The 21238-nt window shown below is 55.9% G+C and overlaps 1 protein-coding gene across 11 annotated transcripts in view; it reads right to left on the reverse strand.

Annotated features, from left to right (window-relative positions):
* The window catches only part of ATP11A (ATPase phospholipid transporting 11A), a 103135-nt gene that overhangs the window by 16227 nt on the left and 65670 nt on the right, over positions 1–21238 (reverse strand). For 8 of the 11 annotated variants that reach the window (XM_045162513.1, XM_045162509.1, XM_045162512.1 and 5 more), the window contains exons 11-24: positions 20773–20923; positions 19556–19753; positions 18719–18892; positions 17957–18120; positions 16260–16331; positions 15165–15250; positions 11891–11994; positions 9457–9638; positions 6524–6775; positions 4978–5152; positions 3895–3997; positions 3500–3645; positions 2916–2975; positions 2321–2448 (exon numbers count right to left, since the gene is read on the reverse strand). In XM_045162513.1, the coding sequence (XP_045018448.1) occupies positions 2321–2448; positions 2916–2975; positions 3500–3645; positions 3895–3997; positions 4978–5152; positions 6524–6775; positions 9457–9638; positions 11891–11994; positions 15165–15250; positions 16260–16331; positions 17957–18120; positions 18719–18892; positions 19556–19753; positions 20773–20923 (1995 nt within the window). The remainder of the gene's footprint in view (positions 1–2320; positions 2449–2915; positions 2976–3499; positions 3646–3894; positions 3998–4977; positions 5153–6523; positions 6776–9456; positions 9639–11890; positions 11995–15164; positions 15251–16259; positions 16332–17956; positions 18121–18718; positions 18893–19555; positions 19754–20772; positions 20924–21238) is intronic. The other 3 variants (XM_045162510.1, XM_045162515.1, XM_044927064.2) reach the window with 1 other exon arrangement.

Genomic DNA, 21238 nt, shown 5'->3' on the forward strand with positions numbered 1-21238 from the left:
GCCTGGCCACGCACACAGGCCTCCCAGTCCCCACTCGTCTGTCCTGCTCTCGGCAGACCCCCAACTCCACCCGCCCGCTGACCGGCACCGCTGTGAGCCCACTGGACCCCCCATCCCCGCCCATCTGTCCTGCTCTCGGCAGACCCCTGTCCCCACCCACCCACTGATCGGCACATGCCGTGAGCCCACGGAGCCAAGGGGAGCAGGTGGGCCTGAGGTCTGCACACCCCCAGGCCACACATCACACTCTGCGGCTGCTGGACACACTTGCCTGCCACTGCTCTCAAGACCACACCTGGCCCCGGGACAGCCTGGGGCAGCTCACAGCACGCAGCTCTCCTGGCTGAAACCACTGAGGTCGGAGCACTGAGCGCAGAGTGACCGTGCGGGGTGATGGGAACGTCCCAGCTGACACGGGGGAGCGGCCAGCATGAGCACGGAGAGACCATGCAGGGTGCCGGGAACGTCCCAGCTGACACGGGGGAGCGGCCAGCATGAGCACGGAGCGACCGTGCGGGGTGATGGGAACGTCCCAGCTGACACTGGGGAGCAGCCAGCATAAGCACGGAGTGACCGTGCGGGGTGACGGGAACATCCCAGCTGACACGGGGGAGCGGCCAGCATGAGCACGGAGCGACCATGCAGGGTGCTGGGAACGTCCCAGCTGACACGGGGGAGCGGCCAGCATGAGCACGGAGCGACCGTACGGGGTGACGGGAATGTCCCAGCTGACACGGGGGAGCGGCCAGCAGACACTCGCTTGAGGGCCCTGGCAGCAGAGGCAAACTGCTTTTTAGACGTAGCGCTGTGCTGCCCAGGGGCCTTCCTGGACAATTCCTGCTTGAAGCTGTGCTACCCAGGGGCCTTTCTGGACAATTCCTGCTTGAAGCTGTGCTACCCAGGGGCCTTTCTGGACAATTCCTGCTTGAAGCTGTGCTACCCAGGGGCCTTTCTGGACAATTCCTATTTGAACGTTTTATTCCTCAAAGTGGACTGGGAGGCTACCACGGGCAGAAAGAGGCTGGGGTCCACACTCCTGCTTCCGGAAGTAAGGACGCAGGGCGTGAGGCACCCTGGCACCCACCAGTGACGAAGCACAGCAGGACTCCCTGCACCTGTCAGCTCAGCTCGGGAGGAGGAGCTGCAGGACTCCCCCCAGGAGTGCGTCTGAAACGGGCTGTGTTCCCCTATTCCCTAGATTTCCTCCCATATGGCCAGATCCATGGGACGATCCAGGCTTGCTCTTCTGTCGCCTGCAGGGATGACCTAGGACAGCAACACTCCCAGATCTCATTTAATGGCTGACCTCTCTGGCGAAGGCCACGGGGCTGGCAAGGGGTGTGGCTGGAGGAGCACGCACGTGAAAAGCTTGCACAGAATTAAGTGCGCACACACATGGGCACACACGTGCACAGGAACAGGCCCAGTGACACCGGGGCAACGCCAGTGCGAGGGGTGGGGTGGGGTGTCGGGACCCAAGCCACAACCTTGTCCTGTGCTTCCGCAGGTGGCCAGTCAGATGTCCCCACGGGGGGCTCCAGACAAAACCTCCAGGGAGCCTCTCTACTCTTTCTTACAGCCATGTGTTGAGTCGCTCAGTCACGTCCAACTCTGTGCGACGCCCTGACTGCAGCCCATCAGGCTCCTCTGTCCGTGGGATTCTCCAGGCCAGAACACTGAGTGGGTTGCCATGCCCTCCTCCAGGCGATCTTCCCGACTCAGGGATGGAACCCTGGTCTCCTGCTTTGCAGGCAGATTCTTTGCCAACGGAGCCACCTGGGAAGCCCTTACAAGCACACGTGCACCTAACATGTTCTGGAGATAACACGTCTAATGTAAAAAGCTGCAACAGCAGGGCACACTGATGTGGCCGGAGATGTGGGGTGCAGTTCTAAAACAACAGAAGAATCTTTTCCTTGTTATAAGAAATACTTCTCAGCAGAAAAGAGCACCCTGGATCAGCTCTGTTAACTTCCTTTCTCCCTGGGTGGAACCCACGTGACTCTGCCCGGATGCACCGGGGTCACGGGGGAGACACTGTCGCCCCAAGCTCTCACAAGGCTCACAGGGAAAGACAAACTGGCTGAATGTGTACATTTCCAGTGTAGCGTGAACCCTCTCTGTCTGACTTCAGAGAACATTCACTTAAGCCACACTGCTTCCCATGTGAAGTGAAGAACCTTCTGGGGAGGCGCGTGTGTCAGCTAACTTGATGGTCTGGGGTTTTGTTTTTTTGTTTCTGGTCTTTAAGGACTTCAGCCTGGCATGATCTGCAGGCTGCCCCGTCCTTCTGGTGTCTACGGCGTGGAGCTCGCGGTACCTGTAGAGGGCAGGGTCCCTCTTGAGCATGTCCATGGCGACGTGCTGCTCCATCAGGCTGTAGAGCAGGATGGGGAGGGAGGTGAAGCTGATGTTGTAGAGCGTCAGGTAGGCAGTGTCGTACAGGGTCTGCGGGGCCGAGAAGCGCGTGAGACCAGCGCCCCGGCACCTTGACGAGGTTTTCGGGGAATTTGTTTAAATATGCACATGTATTTTTCCTCTGGAGAGGCCGACAAACTCGAGAATTCTCAAATGCACACAGAGCCACTCTTCTACAGAGACTGAGGGGCCAGGATGTTTTTCAAAGCATCGTGAGGTTGACTGGTCAGGATGAACGGCTGACCCCACTCAGTCCCCAGTGGCTGACCCCACTGCAAACTTGCGGCAACAAAAAGATGCATGCAAGCCTGCAATTTGATCTCCATCTTCAAGCTTCAGTTTTCTCTGGTCTGGCTGCTTCGGGTGAAAGCAGGTCAGTGGTGGGATGGGGGTCACCTGGCCTGCACGCCCCGCCGTCCACCCTCTACCCACCACAGCCACACTCAGGGACAGTGGGTGAGGCTCAGGGGAGCTCGACCTCAGGCCTGACGACTCACCTGCTGTGAAAACCCACAGAAGAACTGGTATAAAAACTGAGGGAAAATGAAGCAGACGTTCTGAAAGGCAAGCCACATGCCTATTAGTTCAAGGGCGCAGCGTCAGGGGTGTCACCGGGTTCCCAAGAGGCTAGCCCATGACACGCTCTACCCCGGGCAAAGCGCCCCTCATCCTCCAAGACGGGCAATGACTCTAAAACTCCCCTTTCACTTCAGGGGCCCCCATGGTGCAGCCGGGACCAGGCCGGTCTCCCCGAGGTCAGAGCAAAGGGGAACTCCTAACAGAAAAATGAGGAGGCACCCTGGGTGTCAGTGGACAGCGAAGAATCAAACTGCACGACGAAGGAGGAACTTGTTCAAGGCCCCTCCTCGACCTGTGACAGTGTGGCTCTCGGTGGTGCTACGTTCAGTTCTGAGAGAAGAGGGCTGGGCGCCTCCTCCCAGGAATCCTCCCATGGAGCCCTTCCTTCTACTCGGGGACAAGTCACCCTTGTAGCCTCGGGGCATCACGGCCAGCCAGCCTTCCACCCAACCCATTACCTGCCCCGAGATGGTGAGAGGAGCAGAGAGGTAGGAGAGCCTACCTTATAAAAGAAGTATTGCACAAGCTCGGATATTCGAATATAGTAAAAATGCCCGTGAACCAGCAGCATCTTCTTTAAATGCTTAAACCTGGGTATCGCGTAGTCGCTGTTCCTTGCAGCCTGACGACCTTCCTTCCCAATGACGCCTGCAGGAAGGGAGCACATGCGCCACGTAAGCCCTCCTCTGCCCCTCACAGGGGAACGCGGGGACGGGCAAAGTAGGATTAGGCTGAGCTGTTCCTGTGGGCTTCCAGCCCCGAACGCTCTGCATCACAGGCGCACCCTAAACGTGTGTCTGAATCCTATGGTCCTGCCTGGTCTGTGTCCCCCCTGGTCCAGCTGAGGGACAAACCCCGGTCACTGCGAGAAGCAGGGGGCAGAGCCCAGGGGCTTACCGATGCCCACGTGGGCCTCCAGGATCATGCTGACATCATTCGCTCCGTCGCCGATCGCCAAGGTGATCGGGTGCTCCTTTGAAAGCTTGATTAACTTAACAATCTGGAAAAGAAGTGAATGCAGACTTTCTCACTCTGTTTTATTTTTGCAAAGGTCATCCACTAACCAGGAAGAAATGACAAAGACGTCAAAGTTAGTCAAGGAAGATGAAACAATTGTTTAAACTGAATTATTTATTATATTCAGTACATTTTATCCATACAGGATAAAGTCTTTTTCATGTCAAAAGTGAAACATACTTAAGCAGAAGCAGCTAAGAAATGAACGCAGGGGGATGAGAGGAGCAGGCTAAGCAGGAGGCTGAGGACAGAGACAAGAAACCCATGGAGCCATTTTCAGGGGCTGCCCCCCTCACGCAAATGTGGGGGAGGCAGATTTAAACTCAGGCGGGGCAGTGTGTGAATGATGCACTCCGTTAGAAGATGGTGCTATGCCAAGCTGCCTTGTACCAAGCATCTATTTTTTAAAATAAGCCGTTCTTTCAATTTTCAAATTTGTCATGTGTGCAAAACCAAATCTGATAGCTCAATGCAATGAATAATTTCCAAATTTTTAGTCTGTTTCTTTACAGTCTTTTTTTTTTTTCCGATTTATGTGCATAAGTATAATGTTCCATGATGCAAGACAGAAAGGATGAGGGGGAAACTATGGCTTGTCTTCTTGATTCAAGACTGAAACACTAATTGGCATAAAAGTTTGACAAGTCACTTAACCCAAAAGGTAACATGTGAAGACAAAACAGCACCCTTTGTTCCATTCTGGACGTCACTACACAAGGTTGATGCAGCGCGCAAGCACGCCTGGGCCTCCTGCAGCCCCGCCCCCAGCACGCCTGGGCCTCCTGCAGCCCCGCCCCCATCACGCAAGGGCCTCCTGCAGCCCCGCCCCCAGCACGCCTGGGCCTCCTGCAGCCCCGCCCCCAGCACACCTGGCCTCCTGCAGCCCCGCCCCCAGCACGCCTGGGCCTCCTGCAGCCCCGCCCCCAGCACACCTGGCCTCCTGCAGCCCCGCCCCCAGCACACCTGGGCCTTCTGCAGCGGGGCCATGCGGCAGCAAAGCACAGCGCTGCAGTTTCGGCAGATGTCCAGGAACAACTCGCGGTAGTTACTGGAGCTCCCGTCCTCCCGAGGCTTCATGATCAAGGACAGCGCGGCTCCGTCGATGATTAAACCGTAGTCCTGCATGTCGGCTGAGAGTCTGTCAGGTCACAGAAACCAGAGACATTTCTCAGTAACCAAGTCAAAGAGATTCGAGGAGACTAGCTACTCTGCTGCTGCTGCTAAGTCGCTTCAGTGTGTCTGACTCTGTGCGACCCTAGAGAAGGCAGCCCACCAGGCTCTGCCGTCCCTGGGATTCTCCAGGCAAGAACACTGGAGTGGGTTGCCATTTCCTTCTCCAGTGCACGGAAGTGAAAAGTAAAACTGAAGTCGCTCAGTCACGTCTGACTCTTAGCGACCCCCTGGACTGCAGCCCACCGGGCTCCTCTGTCCATGGGATTTTCCAGGCAAGAGTATTGGAGTGGGGTGCCATTGCCTTCTCCGAGCTACTCTAGGGGATACCTAGCAATGCTACAAATTCAGGAACAAGGATTAAGAAAGTGGATTTTCTTCTTTTGTCAATAATAAGACAGTCTAGACTCGTGGCTGCAAGACCTTTGACTACATTTTAAAATTGTGTGTGAACTTAATGTTCTCATTTCACTAGGGCAAAGCAAACAACAGTTACCACTGTGGATTCCTGGGCAGGTCGAGTACAACAGCAGGAGAGCATCTATCCCGCCATCTGGAGAGGTCGGCCTTTTCTCCCGACCCCCAGACACCTCAGCCCCACAGTCCTGATGGCCACAGCTGGTAACTCCTTGCTACTCTGCCTGTCTTGGGAAGAACGTGGTCATGATACTTCTCTTTGCTGGGTTTCAAAATTACAAGAAACATATCTAAGCCCCAAAAAGAAATCTGCAGACCAGGTAAAGGGAAATAGCTTTGTACTATTTATGAATGAATAATTTTAAATTCGTATATGATTAGAGAGCCCCATTTGCTTTTCCTAAGTTAATGAAAATTTAAGTTCAAATGAAGTCTAATTTCAGATCGTGCATCTAAGACCAGCACAGACAACGTTGATAAAATGTGAATAAATTGCTGAACATTCTTGGAAAAAACAACTCTTGTGTATTGACTATTTTTTCTCACTTGACGAACAACCATGTGTCATTGTCCCCCCACACCTACTCTGGCAGAGGCCCCGAGGAATCCACAGTGCGGCCCCCAGGTGTCGCAGAAATAGGTGGGCATCGCCTCACGCACGAGAGTGTGTAAATCAATGAATCAAGCCTCTCTGTATCCTCTATCAGCAGTCTGCCAGTGAGCATGGGCGTGCGCGCACACACACCCTCTACACAAAAGACACATCACAGTTGCTACAAAGACAAGGCTCTGGTCAGGATCTCGACCGCAGGACACTGTCAGGGACCAGAGGACAGAACTGTGTCTGCACAAGGGAGTGCAGGCCACTGCCCTGCCCATGGAGGCCACCCCGCCTCTGCGAACGCCCTGGACACCTGCCTACCCTGAGAAGTTGTCCCGGGTGAGGCTGGCACTGGAGCGCAGCACCGTCTTGCTCAGCTCGAAGAGCACGTCGTGCAGGCTCTGCTCCTCCAGCCGCTTGGTGGTGACCTCGAGCAGCTGCGTGTTCCTGCGGAAGAGCTTGCAGGCGTAGCAGGTGGCGGCCGCTGTCTCCATCTTGTCGCCCGTGAGCACCCACACCTTGATGCCCGCCTTCTGCAGCGCCTCGATGGTGTCAGCCGCCTTCTCCTGCAGCCTGGGCGGGGGGCATGACACACCCTCATCAGCAAACCAAGCAAACCAAGCTGGAGAAGTCCAAGGACTTGGGGTGTGCTACCCTGTCTTGATTTTCACCCCCAAGTTAAAAAGCACCCTGGTGCTGACCTGTGATTTACTGTAAAGGACCTGGAGCTATTCCCAGGTGGCTCAGATGGTAAAGAATCTAACTGCAACACCCCAGGTCCAACCCCTGGGTCAGGAAGATCCCCTGGAGAAGGAAATGGCTGCCCACTCAGGTATTTTTGTCTGGAGAATCCCACAGACAGAGGAGCCTGGCAGGCTACAGTCCATGGGGTTGCAAAGAATTGGACATGACTGAGCGACTAACACTTTGACTTTCACTTTTCACATTAGCTTTTTACAACAAAACGCTTCTTGATACCATGGGATATCACATAATCCACGGGGACGAATATTAAGGAGGTAAATGGCATTTGCTGAGCACACGGCTTTCTGTCTGGCAGGACTTGCTGCTCAGAGAAGATATGGGGCAATTATAAGGAGACCCCTCACAAACACCAACCGGGAAGTCAGGACCAGGGAAAACAGGGCCTGGCAAAAAGGTGACATGCACCCCCTATTCTTTGTGCATAAAATGTCCTAATTTTGCCTCCTGTCCAATTGGAGCCCTGGTTCGCCTAAAGAACGTGAAACAGGAGGATGCCCGCCGTGGCCTGGGACTGGCTGACTGGCATCACAGGCTCCCTCAGCGTCAGACGCTGCAGGAAGCACTTGCCTGACACGTCTTGCCTTTGCTGAAACCTCACTGGAGGAGGACCGTTTGATGACCCTGTTCTACACGTGGAGAACGCAAAGCTTGCAGGGTTCACAGGACGTGTGTGAGGATAAACGGCCCTCTTGACCCTGGTGCGGCTGTCCTGCCGCCCATGGCAGTCTGCTGTCACACCCCGCCTGCCTCAGGGCGGGGCTGGGGGGTGGGGAGCGGAGGGCTGCCCTGTCTTCTGGGTCTTAGAGGCCTGGCTGCCGACACGCGTGTATCAGGGGTGTGTCCTGTCTGTCCAGCGCCGAGAGGAAGGAAAGGAAAGGATTCTAACTGCGATGATCGGGGTAGAACCTGGCGGAAACTTCCTACTATTCTAGACACAAAAAAAAAATCTGTGATTTCATCATTGTTTTAGGAAAAAGTAAATGAGGTTCAAAGGGATCTGTAAAGGTGCTGGCTAGAGATTTTAAAGAAATAACTTGTGGTCAAACAGAACCACTTCAAAGCCACCCGCTCCCGTGTCCCGGGGGTCCACTCTCAACGTCCTGAGGTCCCAGCTCCCCACCGAGGCCAACAGCTCCCACAGCACCTGAGAGGCCCTCGGCTGGCGAGGGTCCCTCCACCCATGAGAGCCTCCCCTTCCCCCCTACTTCCTCCAAAGACCAGTCCCCCCTCCCCAGACAAGCAGGCCCCTTCCGAACACCCTCCTCATCCTCACACATGACCCATCACCAAGCTGTCCGTGACCACAGCGGCTCTGTGCCGAGACGTGCTTCCAGAGGCAGAGGGGTCAGGACTTAAAATAAGAACAAAACCAGGCTGTCGGCCAACTGTCTGCTGAGACCGAGGACCCAGGGAATGCCAACCTCCAGGAAAAACGGAGGTTTTGAGACCAGGATCTAAATCCTGGACCAATACAGACCTCCAAGACCTTTAAACTGAGGGGCTTCCCTGGTGGTCCAGTGGTTAAGACTCCCCTTGCAACGCAGGGGACACCAGTTCAGTCCCTAGTCTGGGAAGATTCCACATGCCGTGGAGCAACTAAAGCTGTGCGCCATGGCTAAGGCTGTGCTCTAGAGCCCGGGAGCCGCGACCACTGAAGGCCCTGCACCAGAGCCTGTGCTCGGCAACGAGAGAAGCCACCGGAATAAAACCACGCACTGCGACGAGAGCAGCCGCCGCTCGCTGCAACCAGAGAAGGCCGTCGCGTGCAGCCACCAGCCCCAGCGCAACCAAGATAAGTGAGCATTAAATAAACAAACACTTTCAAACTCGCTGGGAAACAGAAGCTCAGTAATCTCCTCAAGTTCCTGTCTCATGCTTTTAAGTTGCGGTATTTTTTGTCTCTTTTCTTCAAAATAAACTATAATCTGTTCCTTTCACTGTGTTCTTCAGACAACACAGTGGACAGAGGGCTCCTTCCTGCCCCTCATGCAGAGTCGGGACAGGTCAGTCCTTCCTGTGCAGAATCTTGAAAATCTGTAGCTGGTAATCTGAGCAGCTATTCCGGTGGGCTTTTGCAATCTTCTACTTCATCATTTTGAATTTCTTCAGTGAGTCATGACAAAACCTGTTAAAGTCTAAAATGTTTACACTTGTATTTGGAAAGATCTAGGGACTCATCTAGGAAGAGATTCAGTTATTGATTCCATTGTAAAGAAGAACGGAAAAGCAGCCCTGTATCCTGACTGTTTGTAACCAGGTGTGGAACTGCTGGCACTCCTGCTCTCTCCTGGCAAAATGCGACTCACAGGCCTCTTACTGGTGGACAGTCAGGGATCACCCAGGCCTGACCCCTGACCCCGGCACGCTGCCACCCAGGGCAACTGGAGAGCCTGCCCGGGCAGACGACGCCCCCACCCCCGACCCTGGGCAGCCCCCGCTCCCCCTTCACACTATCACGGTTTCTGAGAACAAGCTCGGTGCGTCTTTACCGATCCTCCACCGCTGTGGCGCCGAGCAGCACCAGATCTGTCTCTATCTGCTCGTAGGCTTCTGCTAATTTCTTGTCTCGGTCCTGAAGCGCCACCTTGGCGTCCTGCAGCAGCTCGCGGATGCCTTCGTACTCTTCCGGGATGAGCGTCTTGTAGGCCACGCACAGGGTCCGGAGCCCCTCCTGCCGGACACACAGCAGCGCTGACCGCGGGCCCGAGGGTCACTCCCGGAAGCTCACACGGCAGCGCTGACCGCGGGCCCGAGGGTCACTCCCAGAAGCTTTCCCAACATCCGCTGTCCAGCTGAGGCGACAAAGCGGAGAACCAGAGACCCCCACCCACGGCGCCGGGCGTCTGCGGCTGAACCACTCGAGTGCACATTGAACACACACAGTCACGATCGACTGAGCGACTGCAAAGTGTTCAATCAGACTCGGGAACACATAATACAAGCCAGGGCCATCGAAAGGCAAGACTTCAGTAACAAAGGTAAGAGGATAATAATCCAGAGTTGTCCCAGAATGCAGAATTGGAGTGGACGGTCAGCAGAAGCTTTAGGAATAAATGGAACCTTGTTTGTCAAAGCAGATATGGGGCTTCCCCACATGGAAACATGGAGCAGAAATGCTCTTCTCTACTCCTCCGGCTAAGTACTGATACTACTAAATACCTGACACTGTATATAAAACAACACTGATATACAAGCCAGACAACCGCATTACAAGGAAAGAAAATTAGTCACTATCTCTTATAAACAAAGATGCAAAGACCTTCAACAGAATCTCGGTAAACTGAATCCAACAGCTTTTCCAAATGATTATCTACATGGCCAAGCGGGGTTTATCCTAGGAATGCAAGGCTGACTCAACACATGAGAATCAATGTCATACAGACACAAATAGAGTAAAGGAGGAAAGTCTCGTATGATGAACTCAACAGAGCCAAAAAAACAAAACCAAACCCCAGCATCTGACAAACCCCAACCCCTTTGCATGATTTTTGTTATTTTTCAGTCACTCAGTCATGTCCAGCTCTCTGTGACCCCATGGACTGCAGCACACCAGGCTTCCCTGTCCTTCACTATCTCCAGAGTTTGGTCAAACTCATGTCCACTGATGACTGGTGATGTCAGCCAACCATCTCGTCCTCTGTTGTCCTCTTCTCCTGATTAAACCACTCAGTAAACTAGGCGGGAAGGAACTTCCTCAACCTGATAAAAGTCACCCACGGAAGCTCAGCCAGCGTCATGCTCAGTCAGGAGAGGTGACGGTTATTCCCCGTAAGGTCAGGGACAAGGTACGGATGACTGCCTCCCCGTTCCTATTCAACACGGCACTGGCAGCCTCAACCAGAGCAAACAGGCAAGGAAAACAGGCATCCAAGTTGGAAAGGAGGAAATGGTGATAGGATTTTATACGTAGAAAACTCAAAGGATTTCACACACAAAAACGCTGGAACTAGTAATAGACGAATTCGGTAAAGGTGCAGAATACAAAGTCAGCATAAAAAACAGTTGCATATTCTATACACTAACTACCCAAAAATAAAACAATCTAGAAAGGAAGTTGAGAAAACAATTCCATTTACAATAGCATCAAAAAGAATAAAATACCTAAGAATGAGCTAAACCATGGAGGCGGGTGAAGGACTCGTAGACCAAAAACTACAATACGTTGCTGAAAGACGTCACGGGAGACCTAAGCAGGTGGAAGGTGTCCTGTGTGTATTAATTCCAAGCCAATATGCTCACGATGGCAGTACTATCCAGCATGAACTACAGACTCTGTGCAACCCTGATCAGAATCCCAATGGCATTCTGAGGGAATGGGAAAACCCACCCTAAAATTCACGTGGAATCTCAAGGGACTCAGAATAACCAACAATCTTGTAAAAGAAGAACAAGGCTGAAAGACGCACTCACGTTTCTGATTTCAAAAGTCACAGGAAAGAGATAAGTAACCAAAACAGTGTGGTCTCAGCATAAAGACAGAGACCAACACAACAGACCTGGGAGCCCAAAAGGGAACGCTTGCATATGTGGCTGCACGACTTTCTACAGGGATGCCAAGGCCGTCCAACAGGGAGAGAATACTCTTGTTCAACCAACGGTCCTGAGACAAACCTCTGAGGTCCTAAGAACAGACTGAGTACTCGCTTCAGGTGAAACGTGGGAGAAAACTGAATGGGTCAAGTCGCAACAGAAAGCGCCAGTCCCTAGAAATCCTCGGGACGGAGCTCTCTCTCCAACAGCATCACACTGTGCTTGTCATTCTGGACGAAACGCACGCCCCTCCAGCCACCAAACGCCAACGGAAGGCTGCGGGGGGCAGTGCCCCACTGGAGGGGACGCGGTTCCCTCCTGCCGCCCACCCACCCCCACCCCCCGCCACGGGAGAAGAGGCACAAGAACCCCCCCAACTCCCCTGCATCTCACCACCGCGTTGCGCTCCACTCTGGATTGGATCTGGTCCACTTTGCCTTCTATCACTCGGGGAAATATGGAAGAATCTGCTCCTTTGCAAAACAGGTAAATTTCTCCTAGAAAATGAGGTGAGAAGACTTTCATTGACTCACACTAAGGGGAAGACAGAGACACCTTTCAAACGATGCTTTTATTAAAAACAAAACCGGGGCACTAGTGCCGAGGCTGCTGCAGAAATGTGGACGGACCAGGTGACCTGTGAACTTGGGAGAAAGTCAAGGCCACGGACTCCCGCCCCCACAAAGCCTCATCTCATTCCAACAACCCCAGCGCCTCAGGGAAGTCGGGAACAAGGACACCCTCATCTCATTCCAACAACCCCAGCGCCTCAGGGAAGTCGGGAACAAGGACACTGGCTCCAGGCAGCCTTCCTCCCGTCACTTCCACCAGCTCCCTGGCAAGGATGCGAGTGAGGGATGAACCACCGCAGGACCGGGCTGGGGGGTTGGGCGTAAAGATGCAAGGGTGTGGCCGACCCCAAATGGGCAGTGAGCTTTTGGGGCACCGGACGTGACCATCGGACCATCCTCTGCATGCACAAGAGTTACAAGAAGCATCTATGATACTACCCCACCCCCCACCTGCTGCCCCGGTCACTTCACATGTCAGTGCTGGGGGGCAGGCTCCTCCCCCCTCGAGATGGAAGGCTCTCCCTTAGTCAGGTCAGGGTGGAGGGGACTCGGCATCCACGCCGACCCACAGGTTGCTGGCACCGGGCTCCTCTTTTACAAGGAATCTCTTGGCCTGCAAAGCACACAGCTCTGCTCGTGTAGACACCCAGGGGCTTGTCTCTGGAACCTGGGTCTCTTCCGAATTTGTCTTCAGACAGAAATCTTGAACGCCTAGGAGAAGCCTGCACACTCTTGGCCCTTGACCCAGGACTGCTGGTCGTGCGCCCGCCAGCCTGGCACGGAATCCACGCGGGCACCAGCTGTGGTTTCCACGCAATGCTCACACGTCACATGACACAGAACAAGTTCTGTGGTGCAGCCAACTCTGCATAGTGATGCAGTCTTGAACAGTAATTCTTTGTCCTAAATTCTTTGACTAATTCTTTGACTCACGGTAACGGCTTGTGAACGACTGAGATTTCCCACCGTCCTGACCTGTCTTCCCTCTGTACCCGCTGGAGTGTGAGATGCGTTTAGCCTAAAGCTGTGGTCAAGCAGACAGAGAACGTCCAGAGTGCAAGGCCACACGTAAGGGCCAGAGAAGACAGCACTGGGCAGCGGCTTTAGCTCCTGCTGCTCCGGTCTTGTAAAGGACTGAGAAGTGACGCCTCCAGAACAGCGCCCGCACACGGCTGTGACTGACTGGGTGGGCACCTGGGTCGGGCAGCGCCCGTGGCTGCAGAGGCTTCCAGGGCAGGTCGCTGAGTTCCGGGCTGCAGGGGCTCTCGTCTCCGTCCTGCCCAGGAGGCTGTCACTCTGTGCGGCCGGTGTCAATGCCAGGGAGGAATCACTGCTTAGAGAACAACTTCCTTAATTAATGGAGAAGGGAATGGCAACCCACTCCGGTACTCTTGCCTGGAGAATTCCATGGACAGAGGAGCTTGGTGGGCTACAGTCCACTGGGGGGTCACAAAGAGTCAAACACAACTGAGTGACTAACAGTTTCACTTTCACACTTTCTTTGATTAAACAGTCAGTGCCTCTGGATTAGCTGCTGCCACAGCGGGTTCCAACAGCCCGGCCTCTCCCATGAAGCCCCGAGAGGTTCCCCAGGAAATCTCGAGGAAAGGACTTTCAGCAGCCCTCTGTTCCCACAGCCAGCGCCTGCTCCAGGCTCGGCCACGCTGCTCATGGCCAAGGGCAGCAGTTTGCGCAGATGTGCGGTCCAGCCCCGGGTGCGAGTGGTGCTCCAGGCAGCCCAGGACAGCGTGCGGACGGGGCGGAGGATGGGGTGTGAGCAGTGGGGGCATCGTTTCCCGCCACGGTGGGCGTGACAGCCGGCTCGCAGGCTGCCCCCGAGACGGTTCACCTCCTAGACCGCACATCGTATGCCTGCAGTCACAGGACAAGGAGCCTGATGGTGTGAACCTCAGCAGCCAAACACCTGCACCCTGGATAAGCCGAGCGCCGCCCAGAGGCAGCGGAGGCAGCACAGGCGACCGGGACTCATCTCCAAACACGATGGGCAGTGCGCTGCCCACGTCCCGCCGGCCCCATGGCCACGTGTTACAGGACCATCGACATAAAGTACGTGACCTTTCGCGGTGCTCACTGGTGTGAGCCTCATGGGTGGAGCTATCACGTCTGACAACCGGTTGGAGGCGAGGGAGCCATGCAGGTCAGAGAACCAGCCCCGACTTGCCCATGTTCCCCAGGGCATGGAGCCTGGTTCCCGGGATGCGGCTAAAAGATGGGCTTCGGCAGCCGCCCCGACGTCCCCACCAGCTCAGGAGACAGAGCAGGCACTTCTGGTCAACATGGTGTGAGGACCATGGTGACGTGGAACCCTCCCACGTGCCCTCAGCCGCCTTCAGGCTGGCTCTGTTTATAGTTTCAGGGCAGCGTCTCCATCTGCCTGCTCGCCGGGCAGGTTTCCAAAGAGAGAAACATAGCCTGGTATGGTCTAGTTTCAAGAAACAAAAGTGAGTAGGATCCCACATCTCTTGGTAAGATGCCATAGGAAATGGAGTTAGCAAGCTGAGTCCAACGATGTCGACCAAGCACTCGGCACTGCGGGGGCGGGCACACTGTTGACCAAGTGTGGTGCCCTGTTCAGGACGCCTGCAGCCCAGAAAGGATGGGAGAGCTGACAGTCCATCAGGCTGAGGAGACCACGGAGGCCTCCGACAGGTGGTCAGGGAGGTGTCCTAGGAGAGGGTCTGAGCAGGGAGAGTCCAGACCAGGGGGGGATCTGAAGGGGGAGAGTCCAGACCAGGAGAGGGTCTGAGGCGGGGGTCCAGACCAGGGGAGGGTCTGAGGCGCGGATGGGGTGGGGGACCCAGGATGCAGGCTGCCTTGTGTGTAAACTGAGGGGTGGGTGAGGAGTCGCCCTCGGGATGGGTCACCAGACTTCCCCTTGAGGGAAAATCCAAGGATGACTAAGCCAGCCTAAGACACTGGGGCCCAAACAGGGCTGGAGGTGAACAGCTAGTGCAGATTTGTCTGTGTTTAAAAGGGAGAACAAATGGTTAAACCCTTAGAGCCTCACAGACTTTAGGCATCAGAATAAAGCACAACCACAAGGGACCATTTGACAAAGGAAAAGAAATCTCTACCTGCAGCAGACTTGACAATTACACTCATCCGCCTTCTTACTGAGTCAAAGCTCAAAATCTCCAGCAACTCAAACCTGAAAGAGAGACTGAAAACTCGTTTTGACGTTCATGCGGCTCCGTGAGTCACAGCATCTGGGTGACGACCAGCCTCCCCTGCGGGTGACATGGCCCCTAAAGCAGCGGGTGGGTGTCAGCTGGGCACGGCTGTGAGGCTGCCCAGGAATCCCCGGCTGCACCAAGCGGTGGAGATGGCCTGAGAGGTGCTCTCACCTGCCTGTCCAGCTGGAGACCAGGAGCCGGACAGCAGGGTCACTGCCCTCCCAGGGGTCACACCACAGCGCCCAGAGGCCCCCAAGTGCTTTGGGGAGGAGCCGCGGCTGACCGTGGCTGGAGAACCCAGAAGCTCCTTCTGGAGTCAAGGGTTCACCACCTCCCCCACACCGTGGGAGTCTACTTTTCCAGAACAGAAATTTAAAATCCTGTTCTTTGAGATCATCGTCACCAAAGGTTATATTCCTTACCAACTGCGCCATCTGCATGACAGCCCAGTAATGCTTATTACCAAGGAGAGACGGACAACCCCATCGTCCAAGTCAAAATCGAGACACACCACGTGTCCCCGGGACCAGCACTTTCAGGCTGGACAGTCCCTGAAGGTCGATATGGAAAGGGAACCCCCCCCAGTCCATCTCCTGCTCAGTGTTTCTACAGGACCCCACACTCCACGGCCTGGAACGGGCTCTGAGGACACAGGGTCCCGGGGCCACTCCAGGGGGAGGCCTTACGTCTTCCCTCTTGTGGGGGTCAGAGCATGGCCTCGGGGTGTCAGAACGGACTAGAAGGTTCCCGAACTCCTGCAGTGAGACGGACACCACATGGCTTCACCCAAGCCTGCTGGACGCTGCAGCACCACCCGACCCCGCGCCTAAGTGTCCAGCGCAGACTCCCAGGGCGTTCTGGCAACGCTCTTGGGGTCGTTACTGAGAAGAGGGAGGAAGAGTCATGGGAAAAGTACAGAGAATTTGGTATTTTCTCCGGTAAGAAAACGCTGGGAAGACAATGCTACATTCCCCTCCCATCCAGGGGTGTCCTCACCTCTCGATGTCATTGTCCCTGTTCAGCAGCTCCATGTAATTGTCCTTCAGCCTCAGGTACGTGAAGCCAAATCTGCGGGGCAGACAAACCCAGGGGTTAATGTGGACCTCTTTCCTCCTCACAGGTATTTCTGTTTCATACTTTGGGAAAGCTTTCCTTTGGGAAAAGAAATGCTTCTAGTAAAATGGAGACTGTAAGCTGCGTGGCGAAGTCAGTGCTGAATTTATTCACTGTCTGAGAAAATTCTCCATGAGCCCAGGGAACTGGACGTGGGAGCGGCCGCTCAGCGCGTCACGCGTGATGAGCTGTTTCCTACTGGTGACGCTGCAGGGCAGCAGGTCTGGGGACTGGGCCCTGTCTCTACTATCAGGGGGGCCCTTCAGAGGTCGGTTACGACGTCAGAACTAGGACTCTGGGAGCCTGTCAGTCTCCAGGCGGACGCTCGGGCTACTGACAAGGAAACCACACCCCAGCTCAACACGGGGCCGCAGGGCACTCGACTCGTGACATCCATCCAGCACCGGCAGGTGCGGGAGCTCCACCCACACCGGTCCAGCGACGGGCTAGAGGAAAGGCCTGGTTCTTGGTGCAAGGAGCTCACGGGAGGAGGACACACTCGAGCACTGCAGCAGCCCTGACAGAGCGAAGGCGCTGGAGCCCGTGGGCCAGGGCCCGCTGGCCTGGCGGGAGCTGCTGCTGGAGGAGAGGCGGCTCAGGGCTGGGCCCTGCGACTGAATGTCCCTTACTGCCTGAGCGCTTGTTTTCCAAGAGACAGATCTCACTCGCTCTGAGAACTCTCCCCTAGGTGCTCGTGAATACGTATGTTGAATACACAACACACGCACCTGATATCACTGTCAAATTGCAGGAAAAATGCAGCGTTTAGTTCACGACAAAAACATGGTTCCAATTAGACTAGGGGTGTCTGATGCCCATGCTCCGAGGGCAGTGAAGGGGAAGGTAAGAGCCCTTGCTGATTTTTTAACTGAAGGAAGCGGGCTCACTCTATGGTGAGTTTCAGATGTACAGCAGCGTGACTTGGTTCTTTACGCAGCTCACATTCTGCTACAAGTTGTTAGGAGGCTCTGGCTTAGTTCTGTGCTATGCAGTGAATCCTGCACCTTCAGAGTTAAATCAGGGTCATCGGCGATGAGAACGGGACGACGTGAAATTACCATCTGGAGAAAAGTGTTCTCCCAAGTGTTTGCGTGGAGCCCTGTGTCAGGAGGCAGCAACAACGCCCAGTAAAGAGACATGAAGGAGCTGGTGGGACAGGACTCATAGGAGCGAGCGGTGAGAGAGCCGCAGCATCCAGCCCAGCCCTTTTCACGCTGTGGGACTCTGCGGAAGTTGCTTGACCTCTCTGGACATCAATTTTTTAGGATGGATGAGGAAGACTTGTCATAAGGGATTCTAAGACTGCATCTTAAAAATGTCTGTGAGTGTTTGCAGTGGCCTCTAGTTTATGCAGAAATTAGGAGGGAAACTACCATCTAAGACAGCAGGAGGAACCCACATCCACTGCCGTGGCAATCAGAGGACGGCCTGAGCCCAGAGGCAGTGACCGCCTGGCCCCCACCCCAGCAGAACGGCCCAGGCCCAGGGGCCTGGTCAGGATGCTCCCAGGACACGTCCACGGTGACGGTGGACACGCCCAGAACACCCTGCCTCCAGGACCAGAATCGCCCAACACGCACCTCTGGATGCCCTCGACCAGGGCCACCTCGTCGGGCGAGGATGAGATGTATGCAGAGCGCTTCCCCGAGTCCGGTGACTTCTGGGGCCCATCCACCTCATCGTCATCCTTCACCTGGATGGTGTGGCAGAGACAGAGGGCCCGGAAAAACAGCTCCTCCCGCTCCTGAAACACAGCACGACCCACAGCTCTAAGCACGTCCACTTAAGACAGAAGAAACCCAAACAGAAGACGACAACCAACGCAGCCGGGCCTGCAGCCGTCGGGGGTGGGGAAGTGTTAGCTCTGGCCCTGGGGGTGGCGGCGGAGTCCAGGCCAGACGAGATGGACGTGGACTCAGGGAGGCGGCAGGTCCAAGTTTCTGGAAGGGCCTCCTGGGTGACCGCTGACAAGGGCAACGGCCCTCCTTGAGGGAGTGAGACCTGGAGCCACAGCGGCAGGCTGTGTGTGTGCGTGTGCACGTGCGTGCGTGCGTGTGCACAACTGTACAGCTTGTGTGAGCACAGGTGTGCCCGTGTCTGTGAGTGTGACCATGCGTGAGCACGCACGTCTGCAGGGTCCCCTACTCTTAGTGTGACGTGAGCGGTCTCCAGCCCCGACGAGACGGCCGGATTCACTGGGGACGCCCACGGGGACGCCTGCACCCACGTCTTTTCTTCCTGCGAGTCCCAGACCCTGGGACAGGAGGTGCCCTTGCTGTGTCCTGAGACACGCCCGTGGGAAGGGAGCGGGCAGGACGAGGGCGGGAAGCACGACCACCTACCCGCCCACTGGCGCCCGGGGAGGCGTCGATCATGTCGATGGCGGAGGCGTCAGGGAGCACCTGGCCGTTGCAGACGGCGTGCGGCACGCACACGTGGCCCTCCACGCAGCACTCCTTGAACTCCATGTTGTTCTCCGTGAGGGTGCCCGTCTTGTCCGTGAACACATACTCCACCTGCGGACACGGCTCTGCTGCCAGTGCTGCCCCCGAGGGGTGCGGAACCCCGGCCTCCGCCCCCTCCACAGTGCACTCCAGGAGCACCCCACAGTGCTCCTGCTCGGGGCTCCCACCCACGTGCCCTCTGCAGGGCAGCTCCCAGCTATCACGCCCACTCAGCAGGTCAAGACAGCACAGAGCTCAGGTCCCAAGCTGGCAGCCTGGAGCAGCTCAGTGGAGGGGTTTTGAACTCGCTTTGTGCCCGAGACTGAAGCTCAGTCTCACTCTGCCCACCCTGATGGTGGTGACCCCGGGCCATGAGGCCTGAGAGGACGGCTGGGGAGCTGGGGGCTCACTGCCGGTGCACCCCAACCCAGGCCCCCGAAACGCAGAATCAGCACCGCTTAGCAAGGCCACGGGTGAGCTGGTGCGGTGAGTGAACGTCACGAGTCTGCCTAACCTGTCGACACAGAAGCACCACCTCTCTCACACAAGGAGGGGGAATCTGCTGCCGTCTTTCGGGTGTAAGTCGTATCTGCTCAGGGATGGCAGCGTCCCCCTCCGAACACCCAGGGCGTCTGCTGCAGGCTGAGAGTCACATGTCCTCTGGAAACCCAAGGACGCAGGTGCGAGGGGCTCCCCCGCCAACCAGCGAGAGAAGACACTTCCAGAGACACTGACCTGCCCCAGCTCCTCGTTCAGATCCGAGGTGTTGACCAGCGGCCCTTCCCCCATCTCCTCGTCAAACATCTCCTCGTCCCAGGTGAGGAAGTAGGAGCCCAGGAACTTCTGCAACTCCACGGTGACGTACATGGACACGGGAATGATGTAGTTGAAGAGAACCATGAAGGCCAGGAAGTCCGTGAAGGCTCTGAGGAACTGAGACGGCGCAGCGTGGTCACGGCCAGCACTGCACAGCGGGAGCTCAGCCGCCTGCTTTCCTGTCTCAGCTTAGCTGGCCCAGCTCAGCAAGTGCTGCTTTTGAATGCAGGTGCTTCAGACCCAAAGGCGAAGACCACCTGGGGCGTCGGGGGCCGCCTGCTTTCCTGTCTGCCCACTTGGGCGCCGAGGCTGGCCCAGGATGGGAGCGGCCCCACACCTGTGCTGCTGGTGGGCGGGGTGGGGGGAGGGCCACCTGTGAGTCACACCTGGAGACAGCGGGGGCCTCCCGCCGAGAGCCCGGAGGACACCAAACAGGGGATAATTGTTTCCTCTGAGATTCCAACAAATGACCTAGCTCAGGTCTGGATAAGCGGCTTTTCTGTCTAGTTTCGTCCTTATTTCTGAGCCATTTAGTCTCCTGGGAGGCTGGACTGAGCTCAGGAAAGAGGCAGGGGCCCAGGCTGGGATCTGCACATGGCTCAGGCAGATGCGGTAGGCCCAGCCAGAAAACGGCACCATTTTAAGCAGAACAAGTGGAAGTGGAAGGGAAGTCGCTCAGTCGTGTCCGACTCTTTGCAACCCCATGGACCGTAACCTATCAGGCTCCTACGACCATGGGATTTTCCAGGCAAGAATGCTGGAGTGGGTGGCCATTTCCTACTCTAGGGGATCGTCCCGACCCAGGGATCGAACCCGGGTCTCCTGCATTGCAGGCAGATGCTTTACCATCTGAGCCACCAGGGAAGCCCCTAAGTAGAGGAGATTTAATCAAATTAACACACGGGACTTGCCTGGTGGTCCAGTGGTTAAGACACCACGCTCCCAAGGTTTAAGGTTCATCCTTATGGATTTAGGATGGAAGCTGATATTTTCCAGACCTGAATATTCAAATACCCAAAGAAGGCAGAACAACCAGCGCCTCTGGGGGGCGGGGCAGCTGATTCTTTCACTGTCACCTGCGTGTCTACTACCAACAGCCCATCATCCCGCCCCAGGGGCGGGCGCCTCCGCTGTACCAGGTTCCTCTGTCTCTCGGCCTCCGTCTTCCGGTTGTACCACGGCTCGTCCCGGGACGGCTCGCTCTGCCACACGTACTTCAGGACGGTGTTGATGAGTGCCTTGCTGATAAGGATGCACAGGTACACGACGAGGAACACATTCATCGATCTGAAACACAAGATGGGCGTGGAGACTGGGTGCCTGCTCCCCCAGGAACCCCGAGCTGGCTGTCGAACGTCAGAATGAGCACGCTGCGAGCAGACAGGAACAACACAGCAAAGGGACCCCCCGACCAACTGTCCAAGCAGCAAAGGCAAGCTTGTCTACATCTGCGTCCACTCTGGCCGCTGGCCTGTGTTTGGGGCCACAGGGACAGAGCTGGGGGCAGGGAACTCTGGTGGACAGGAGTGCAGGGCATGGCCGCCCTGCTCAGGGGGCTTCTGCATGGTCTAAGGCTCTTAATTCACAGAACCCCCGGAAATC

The sequence above is a fragment of the Bubalus bubalis genome, chromosome 13, assembly GCF_019923935.1.
Source record: "Bubalus bubalis isolate 160015118507 breed Murrah chromosome 13, NDDB_SH_1, whole genome shotgun sequence".
Classification (NCBI taxonomy): domain Eukaryota; kingdom Metazoa; phylum Chordata; class Mammalia; order Artiodactyla; family Bovidae; genus Bubalus; species Bubalus bubalis.